At 52.2% G+C, this 10318-nt stretch overlaps 1 protein-coding gene across 1 annotated transcript in view; it reads right to left on the reverse strand.

Annotated features, from left to right (window-relative positions):
• The window catches only part of LOC121280840 (neurogenic locus notch homolog protein 1-like), a 100436-nt gene extending 95636 nt beyond the window's left edge, over nt 1-4800 (reverse strand). The window contains exon 1 of the mRNA XM_041193116.1: nt 4416-4800. Within this exon, the coding sequence (XP_041049050.1) occupies nt 4416-4464 (49 nt within the window). The 5' untranslated portion in view covers nt 4465-4800. The remainder of the gene's footprint in view (nt 1-4415) is intronic.
• Between the last annotated feature and the right edge of the window lie 5518 nt (nt 4801-10318).

Consider the following 10318-nt stretch of genomic DNA (forward strand, 5'->3'; position numbering starts at 1 on the left):
TGCGGCAGGAGGCAGATAGTTTCAATACTCGCTGAATCAGTGAGAGGCTTTAACAGCATTTATCACATCTTTGAAGATTATTAAACAGAAGAGCACATGGAGAGATAATAGAGAATTGGACAGATCTGCTCACAGCTTAATCATTGAGACAGGAAAGGGGGGGTGAGGAGAAGCAATCGGCAAATGGAAAACTCAGAACACAGCAGCCCCAAGGAGGGCAGGTAGAGCTGGCTCTTAATCACCAACTTTCGCATCCCCTGCTTGACTTCTTGCAGCATTAAACAGCTAAGCAAGTTTCAGAAAATCTATTGCTTTTTTTTTAAAAAAAGGCCTTGCACCAGGCTAGCATACTGACACCATGGACTGGTGATGCTGATGTAAATTCTACCCACCTCCTGCCCTGAACAGCAAACGTTGCTAGATAACGGTGTGGAGACTGACATGAGAGTGACACAGATTCCCACGTGACAGCATTACAACCACATGAAGGAAAGAAAAACCACACTCGCGTGCAAAGCAGAGACCAGAGTCAGACAGTGGTGGGCGAGTCAGTGACACACATACACACACGTGAGAACAAGAACTGTAAAATATGGTGTGGGGGGGGGGGGGGGGGGGGGGGGGGGGGGGGGGTGGGGGCGGTGCGGGGCACAGTGCAAGAAAGTGCCAAATGAGAGATTGCTGGCCACAAATGTAAACAATTGTGCATTCCAGGCCGAGAAAGTAAAGTGGGGCAGGGGGTAGGGATAACGCAAACTCAGAGGGGAGAGGGGAAACTAGGGCAACACAACATCCTCTGGGAGTAGGAAAACCCCACCCATTGCCCCCCCTCCCCCCTGCACACCCTCTTAAAGATAGCAACTTGCATTTATATATATTGCCTTTAATGGAATAACACATCCCAAAGTGCTTCACAGGAATATTATTAAAAATTTAACGCCAAACCACATAAGGAGGTATTAGGGACAGGTGACTATATGCTTGGTCAAAGAGCTAGGTTTTAAGGAGTGTCTTAAAGGAGTGGGGGAGGGGGAGAGGGAGAGAAAGTGAGGTAAAGAGGTTGAGGGAGGGAATTCCAGAGTTTAGGGCCAGGATAGAATTAGAGAAGTAGAGATTTTTGGAGGGTGTGGGGCTGGAGGGGGTTACAGAGATAGGGAGGGGCAAGGCTAGCATGGAATTTGAAAACAAGGTTGAGAATTTTCTAATTGAGGTGTTGCTGGGCCCGGAGACAGTGTAGATCGGCAAGCACAGGGGGAGATGGGTGAATGGTGTGATTTAGGACGCGGGCAGCAGAGTTTTGGCTAGGCTGAAGTTTATGAAGATTGGAAGATGTGAAGCCAGCCCATCTAAAAATCCAAAGGTGTTCTAGAGTCTGGGAATCCAGGGGTTTCCGTTCTGGAGTCTGAGAAATGGGGAGGGTGGGGGTTATGTTCTAGAGTCAGGGGATTGGGGGGGGGGGGGTGTTGGGTGGGGTGGGGTTGTGTTCTAGAGCCAGGGGGCTGGGGGCTGGGCGGTGTGTGGCACGCGTGCAAGGCCGTGTTCTAGAGTCCAGAGATCAGGGCCGTGTTCCAGAGTCCGGGGGGCCAGGGCCGTGGTCTAGAGTCTCGGGATTGGGGATTCTGACAAATTATATCAAAATGGTGAATTTCTCATCTCCCAGTGATACGGACTCAGAAAAATCAGTGAAGCAGCATTCTGTTTGGAAAAGTCTCAAAATTCTCAACCTCAGCCGAAGAGAAATCTCTCTGTCCCCAGTCTCTCTCTCTCCCCACACCCAGTCTCTACCTCCTGCTCTCTCCCCAGTCTCTCTCTCCCCATCTCATCTCCCCAGTCTCTCTCCCCCCAGCCTATCTCCCTCCCAGTCGCTGTTCCCCTCAATCCATCTACCCACCCCAGCCTCTCTTCCCCCGAGCCTGTCTCCCCGTCGCTCTCTCTCCACGGTCTCTCCCCCCCCAGTCCATCTCCCCTATAGTCTTTCTCCCCCACAGCCTTACACCCTCCCAGTCTCTCGCCCTCCTGTCCATCTCCCCGCCAGTCTGAAGGAAACAGCACAGGTTCAGTATGTCAGCAACATCCTCTCCGCACACACCCAGTGGAGAGAGGGTGAGTTGCTAGGGAGGGGATGGGGGTAAGCTGCTGGGAGGAGGGGTGAGTTGCTAGGGGTTGGGGGTGAGTTGCTAGGGTGGTGGGGGTGAGTTGTTGGTGGGGTGGGGGTGAGTTGCTGGGGGGGTGGGGGTGAGTTGTTGGGGGGGAGGGGGTGAGTTGCTGGGAGGGGTGGGGGTAAGTTGTTGGGGGGGAGGGGTTGAGTTGTTGGGGGGGTGGGGGTGAATTGCTGGGTGTGGGGTGAGTTGTTGGGGGGGTGGGAGTGAGTTGTTGGGTGTGGGGGTGAGTTGTTGGGGGGTGTGGGGGTGAGTTGTTGGGGGGTGTGGAGGTGAGTTGTTGGGGGATGGGAGTGAGTTGCTGGGTGTGGGGGTGAGTTGTTGGGGGGGTGAGTTGTTGGGGGGGTGGGGGTGAGTTGTTGTGGGATGGGAGTGAGTTGTTGTTGGGGGCTGGTGGTGAGTTACTGGGGGATGGGGGTGAGTTGCTGGGTGTGGGGTGAGTTGTTGTGGCGGGGGTGGTGGGGGTGACTTGCTGGAGGGGGTGAGTTCCTGGGGTGTGGGGGTAAGTTGCTGGGAGGGGTGGGGGTAAGTTGTTGGGGGGGAGGGGTTGAGTTGTTGGGGGGGTGGGGGTGAATTGCTGGGTGTGGGGTGAGTTGTTGGGGGGGTGGGAGTGAGTTGCTGGGTGTGGGGGTGAGTTGTTGGGGGGTGTGGGGGTGAGTTGTTGGGGGGTGTGGAGGTGAGTTGTTGGGGGGTGGGAGTGAGTTGCTGGGTGTGGGTGTGAGTTATTGGGGGGTGTGGGGGTGAGTTGTTGGGGGGTGTGGAGGTGAGTTGTTGGGGGATGGGAGTGAGTTGCTGGGTGTGGGGGTGAGTTGCTGGGGGGGTGGGGGTGAGTTGTTGTGGGATGGGAGTGAGTTGTTGTTGGGGGGTGGTGGTGAGTTACTGGGGGATGGGGGTGAGTTGCTGGGTGTGGGGTGAGTTGTTGTGGGGGGGGGGGTGGGGGTGACTTGCTGGAGGGGGTGAGTTCCTGTGGCGTGGGGGTGAGTTGTTGGGGGGTGGGGGTGAGTTGTTGTGGGGGGTGGGGTGAGTTGCTGGGGAGTGGGGATGAGTTGTTATGGGGGAGTGGGGGTGATTTTGTGGGGGTGAATTGCTGAGGGGGTGGTGAGTTCCTGGGGGGAATGAGTTGCTGGGGGGGTGAGTTGTTGGGGGGCGGGGGTGAGTTGTTGGGGGGGGGTGAGTTGTTGGTGGGGGTGAGTTGCTGGTGGGGGGTGAGTTGTTGGGGGGGGTGGGGGTGATTTGCTGGGGGGGTGAGTTGTTGGGGGGTGGGGGTGAGTTGCTGGGGGGGTGAGTTGTTGGGGGGTGGGGGTGAGTTGTTGGAGGGGTGGGGATGAGTTGCTGGGGGGGTGAGTTGTTGGGGCGGGGGTGAGTTGCTGGGGGGGGTGAGTTGTTGGGGGGGTGAGTTGTTGGGGGGGCGGGGGTGAGTTGCTGGGGGGGTGAGTTGTTGGGAGGCGGGGGTGAGTTGCTGGGAGGGTGAGTTGCTGGGGGGGTGAGTTGTTGGGGGGGGCGGGGGTGAGTTGCTGGGGGGGGTGAGTTGCTGGGGGGGGTGAGTTGTTTGGGGGTGGAGGTGAGTTGCTGGGAGGGTGAGTTGCTGGGGGGGGTGAGTTGCTGGGGGGCGGGGGTGAGTTGCTGGGGGGGTAAGTTGTTGGTGGGAGTGAGTTGTTGGGGGGCGGGGGTGAGTTGCTGGGGGGGTAAGTTGTTGGGGGGGTGAGTTGTTGGGGGGTGGGGGTGAGTTGCTGGGGGGGTGAGTTGTTGGGGGTGGGGGTGAGTTGCTGGGGGGGGTGAGTTGTTGGGGGGTGGGGGTGAGTTGCTGGGGGGGTGAGTTGTTGGGGGTGGGGGTGAGTTGCTGGGGGGGGTGAGTTGTTGGGGGGGTGGGGGTGAGTTGCTGGGGGGGGGTGGTGAGTTCCTGGGGGGTGGGAGTTATAACAATCGGAGAGAAGGATGAACGCTCGAAGGGGAGCAGTTTGCTGTGTGGTTCATGGGGAGTGGGACAGGGTCAGGATGGGCTCCCTGAGCTCGGCTCTCTCTCACTGGCAGGATCTCAGGCACACGCTGCAACCTCTTCAATGTCCAACTCCGCTTCTGATCCGAAATCTCAACAAGTGGCCGCTTAAAACTTTAAAAACTCAGCTCCCAGCAACGGATGAGTTTCGCACAAAATCAGATTAAAACAAACTTTCCCCCGTCTCTCGATCCTGTCTCCATTTCCAGTTTGGAACTGGAATCGCTCCGGAATCTATCTGCAGTTTGATGGTTTCTTACCTGATAGCAGAGCAGGCAGTGAAATGAGACACAAACTCAGTACAAACATTCCTTCAGTCCCGTTTAAGAGAGATTCCTTCTTTTCTTTCAATTAACGAGTTATCCTTTCAGACAGATCATAGAATCCACAGCTAGTTCCCGAGAGGGATACAAATTGGAACCAAATGATAAATCCTTTCTTGTTTAAATAATCCTGTTGTGAAAGTGGGATTCTGTCAGAGAATGTGAGGGTGAGATTGCCGTCGCTAATTTCCAGTTTGCGGGATTATAGATCCCCCACAGACAGAGATTGAGAACCTGCTCCGTCCCTGAAATCACATGCAGTTCAGCTTCTGGTTTAAGTTGCTTTTTTCCGCCTCTCAGGTCCGAGCTTCTCTCTCAAGCGTTAGAGGCTGAACTGGAGGTTAGAGAAAAAAAAACTTTTCTCTCTCTCTCTCTCTCTCTGTGCCTCTGCCTCTCTCCCCAAAATGGGCGGAGATTTGATTCCAGATTTGCATAAAGCTGTACAGAAATCTTGGACAGATCTTTCTGGCCAGGGGGTTGGGGAGGGAGTTGTTGAGGATGCTGGACAGATGGACCCGGGCTAATCAGATCCTGAGCCAGGTCGACCCTCAGAACAATCTTTACTAAAATATTTCCCAGTTTGACTTTGACTAACTAAACAGCTCGATTTTAATTTCGTCTAGGCTGACCACAGCTTTAAACTTTGCTTTTAAACAAAAAAACTTTTCACTGTTTATTGGATTCGTTATGTTTCTGGAAATATTGTGAGTCAGGAACCGAGCACAAGCAGTTGGCATTTCTTTACAGACTAAATGTACCTGACGGGCTGTACTTCTCAAACTTTACTCCTTCAAGGATTTATCGAATTTTTACATCTACTCAGCCGCTCTCTGTTAACAGTCCCGGGTTTAAAGTCAAACATTTGATTTTACAAGTTTCCTTTATAAATCCCTGTCTCCACAGTTACAATGGGATCTTCCTATGTAAACAGGTCGCACTGTAATTAGCCAGTGGAACCCCATCGCCACCACAGGTAGGAAGGTATAATTACAGCGTGAGGAGGAGAAACATCTTGTCCCAAAGCAATGTACAGCCAATTTGCACACAGCAAGATCCCAAAAATAGCAATGAGATAAACTGCCAGATAATCCACTTCTTTTAGTGTTGTTGATTGAGGGATAAATATTGGCCAGAACACCAGGGAAAACTCCCCTTCAAAATGGTGTATTGGAGAGGGCAGAGGAGACCTTGGTTTAACATCACATCCAAAAGACAGCAACTCTGACAGTGCAGCACTCCACTGGGAGTGTCAGCCTGGATTATGTGCTGAAGCATCTTGAATCCAGGACCTTCAGACTCAGCAACGAGGGGACACACTCAGATGGTTTTCATTATAAGCAAGGACATAAGAATTCATAACTGAAATCTAAAAATACAGAGCAGTATATGATTTTAAAACAGGAATTGTATTACATTTACAGCCTGTGGCCTCGTAACCAGCTCCTCCCACTCTCTAACCTCAGCTCCACCTGGACGCTACATTTTGTTCACTTTCCATTTGCAATCACTTTGGAAATCTCACAATGTTCACCTCCACCATCAACCCCCAGCACCATGTCATGTTTTCATTGATTATCCTGCACAGCTCCATTTTCCTGCTGGCTAATATTTTTCAGCTTTCACACTCCTGGCGATTATTTTATATAAAGTATTTCATCTGATGCAAGTTCATCAGACAGATGGAACTCTAAATAAAAATAGTCATTGATTGGAGCCTGAAATTTATAAACAATGGCAGCTACTCTCTATCTGAGCTCACTTTCTTACATAGAATTTAAAACAGTAACAGGCCATTCAGCCCATCTGATCTATGTTGGGTGTTTCTGTCCGACATAAGTCTCCTCCCACCCTCTTCCTCTCACCCTATCACCATATCCTTCTATTCCTTAATCCCTCATGTGTTTATCCAGCCTCCCCTTAATTGTATCCACACTATTCACCTCAACCACTCCCACTGGGGAGCAGGTTCCACGTTCTTCCCACTCTCTAGGTAAAGAAGTTTCTCCTGAGTTCCCGATTGGATTTATTAATGACTGTCTTAGACTGATGGGCCCTAGTCCTAGTCTCCTCTGTAACTGAAAACATCTTCTCCACGACTGCTCAATCGAACCACTTTTCAATTTTTAGCACCTCAGCTTTCTCTTTTATAGAGAGAAGAACCCCAGCCTCTTCAGCCTTTCCTGATTGATGTAATCTCTCAGTTCTGGTAGCACGGTGTAATTACCACACAACACAATGGAGGCGATCCTCAGTGTGGAGGCGAGACTTCGTCCCCACAAAGACCATATAGTGGCCACTCCGATACTGTCAGGGACAGATGCATCTGTGACAGGCAGATTGGCGAGCATGAGGTCAAGTAGGTTTTTCCCTCTTGTTAGCTCCCTCACTACCTGCCGCAGACCCAATCTAGCAGCTATGTCATTTAGGACTCAGACAGCTCGGTCAGTAGTGGCGCTGCTGAGCCACTCTTGGTAATGGACATTGAAGTCCCCCACCCAGAGCACATTCTGCACTTTTGCCACCCTATGTGCTTCCTCCAAATGGTGTTCAACATGGAGGAGCACTGATTCATCAGCTGAGGGAGGGTGATAATCAGCAGGAAGTTTCCTTGTCCATGTTTGACCTGATGTCATGAGATCCGGAATCAATGTTGAGGGTTTCCAGGGCAACTCCCTCCCAGGTGCACTCTAATGTTCTGCCACCACCTGTTGGTCTGTCCTGTCGGTGGGACAGGACATACCCAGGGATGGTGATGGTGGAGACTGGGACATTATCTGTAAAGTATGATTCCGTGAGGATGACTATGTCAGGCTGTTGCTTGACTAGTCTGTGAGACAGCTCTCCCAATTTTAGCACTAGCCCCCAGATGTTAGTAAGGCGGACTTTGCCGGAGTGATTGGGCTGGGGTGTGCCTTAGTCATTTCCGGTGTTCTGGTCATCCGGTGGTCCATCCGGTTTTATTTTTCTACACTAGTTTGATGGAACTGAGTGGTCATTTCAGAGGACAGTTAAGATCCAATCGCATTGCTGTGGGTCTGGAGTCACATGTAGGCCAGACCGGATAAGGATGACAGATTTCCTTCCCTGAAGGATATTAGTGACTAGGTGGGTTTTTAATTACAATCTGGTAGTTTCTTGATCACCATTTTGCTGCTTTTATTCCAGATGTATTAATTAATTGCATCTAAATTCTCTCAGCTGCTGTGGTGGTGTTTGAAATTATGCCTCAGAACATTAGTCCAGGCTTTGAGATTACACGTTCAGCAACTATTATACCACTGTCCTTGGCTGTGTGTGTGTGAGCCTCGGCATTGGGGATGAGTGGATATTGCTGAAAGGAGGATCATCAAGAGTGTGAAGGCTCCCACAGCCAGACAGCCAATACAGAAACTTGTTATAATACAGCTCCAGCTGTAAACTCAAATCCCAGTGAGAGTCAGTATCTTGAGTAGAAGAGGGAGAGATTATTTTTTCTATAAAGTTCTGGTTACTTGGGGTATCATGCCCACACATGTTACTGATGGATCTATTTATCATTGGGAGGATTGGTGGTTACAGCGAGTTGCTGCAGGTTTGACTCAATCAGAATAATTACAGTCAGGTACATGAGGTTTACACCTGTGTAAGACTGACACAGAATTCTGAATCACCCAAATACACTCAGTTACAGAACTGAGCCAGTAACCAGGAGAGTGAGAATTCACATCTCACTGCAGCCAGTTTGAGGAATACATATTTAGGGTTTTGGAAAAAAAATTGGTTTCAGTAAAAGAGATAGGGAATTGTCAAAAAAAATCAACTGGGTCACTAATATCCCTTAGGGAGGAAAACAAGTAATCCCTACTTGGCCTGGGGCTACATGTGACTCCAAGACCCACAGTAATGTGCCTGGTGCTTAACTACCCCTGAAATGGCAACTCAATTCTAACAAACCCACTACCAGTGGTTGGTGAAGGTGGCCCACAACCGCCACCCCTACCCCAGTGAGAGTCAGTGTGTGTGGGACCCATACCCCAGTGAGAGTCAGTGTGTGTGGAATCTGTACCCCAGTGAGAGTCAATGTGTGTGGGACCTGTACCCCAGTGAGAGTCAGTGTGTGTGGGACCCGTACCCCAGTGAGAGTCAGTGTGTGTGGAATCTGTACCCCAGTGAGAGTCAGTGTGTGTGGGACACGTACCCCAGTGAGAGTCAGTGTGTGTGGGACCCGTACCCCAGTGAGAGTCAGTGTGTGTGGGACACGTACCCCAGTGAGAGTCAGTGTGTGTGGAATCTGTACCCCAGTGAGAGTCAGTGTGTGTGGGACACGTACCCCAGTGAGAGTCAGTGTGTGTGGGACCCGTACCCCAGTGAGAGTCAGTGTGTGTGGGACACGTACCCCAGTGAGAGTCAGTGTGTGTGGGACCCGTACCCCAGTGAGAGTCAGTGTGTGTGGGACACGTACCCCAGTGAGAGTCAGTGTGTGTGGAATCTGTACCCCAGTGAGAGTCAGTGTGTGTGGGACACGTACCCCAGTGAGAGTCAGTGTGTGTGGGACCCGTACCCCAGTGAGAGTCAGTGTGTGTGGGACACGTACCCCAGTGAGAGTCAGTGTGTGTGGGACCCGTACCCCAGTGAGAGTCAGTGTGTGTGGAATCTGTACCCCATTGAGAGTCAGTGTGTGTGGGACCCGTACCCCAGTGAGAGTCAGTGTGTGTGGGACACGTACCCCAGTGAGAGTCAGTGTGTGTGGGACCCGTACCCCAGTGAGAGTCAGTGTGTGTGGGACACGTACCCCAGTGAGAGTCAGTGTGTGTGGAATCTGTACCCCATTGAGAGTCAGTGTGTGTGGGACACGTACCCCAGTGAGAGTCAGTGTGTGTGGGACCCGTACCCCAGTGAGAGTCAGTGTGTGTGGGACCCATACCCCAGTGAGAGTCAGTGTGTGTGGGACCCATACCCCAATGAGAGTCAGTGTGTGTGGGACACGTACCCCAGTGAGAGTCAGTGTGTGTGGGACCCGTACCCTAGTGAGAGTCAGTGTGTGTGGGACCCGTACGCCAGAGAGAGTCAGTGTGTGTGGGACCCGTACCCCAGTGAGAGTCAGTGTGTGTGGGACACGTACCCCAGTGAGAGTCAGTGTGTGTGGGACCCATACCCCAGTGAGAGTCAGTGTGTGTGGGACCCGTACCCCAGTGAGAGTCAGTGTGTGTGGGACCCATACCCCAGTGAGAGTCAGTGTGTGTGGAATCTGTACCCCAGTGAGAGTCAGTGTGTGTGGGACCTGTACCCCAGTGAGAGTCAGTGTGTGTGGGACCCGTACCCCAGTGAGAGACAGTGTGTGTGGAATCTGTACCCCAGTGAGAGTCAGTGTGTGTGGGACACGTACCCCAGTGAGAGTCAGTGTGTGTGGGACCCGTACCCCAGTGAGAGTCAGTGTGTGTGGGACACGTACCCCAGTGAGAGTCAGTGTGTGTGGAATCTGTACCCCAGTGAGAGTCAGTGTGTGTGGGACACGTACCCCAGTGAGAGTCAGTGTGTGTGGGACCCGTACCCCAGTGAGAGTCAGTGTGTGTGGGACACGTACCCCAGTGAGAGTCAGTGTGTGTGGGACCCGTACCCCAGTGAGAATCAGTGTGTGTGGGACCCGTACGCCAGAGAGAGTCAGTGTGTGTGGGACCCGTACCCCAGTGAGAGTCAGTGTGTGTGGGACCCGTACGCCAGAGAGAGTCAGTGTGTGTGGGACCCGTACCCCAGTGAGAGTCAGTGTGTGTGGAATCTGTACCCCATTGAGAGTCAGTGTGTGTGGGACCCGTACCCCAGTGAGAGTCAGTGTGTGTGGGACACGTACCCCAGTGAGAGTC

Source organism: Carcharodon carcharias, chromosome 8 (genome assembly GCF_017639515.1).
Source record: "Carcharodon carcharias isolate sCarCar2 chromosome 8, sCarCar2.pri, whole genome shotgun sequence".
In the NCBI taxonomy this organism is placed as follows: domain Eukaryota; kingdom Metazoa; phylum Chordata; class Chondrichthyes; order Lamniformes; family Lamnidae; genus Carcharodon; species Carcharodon carcharias.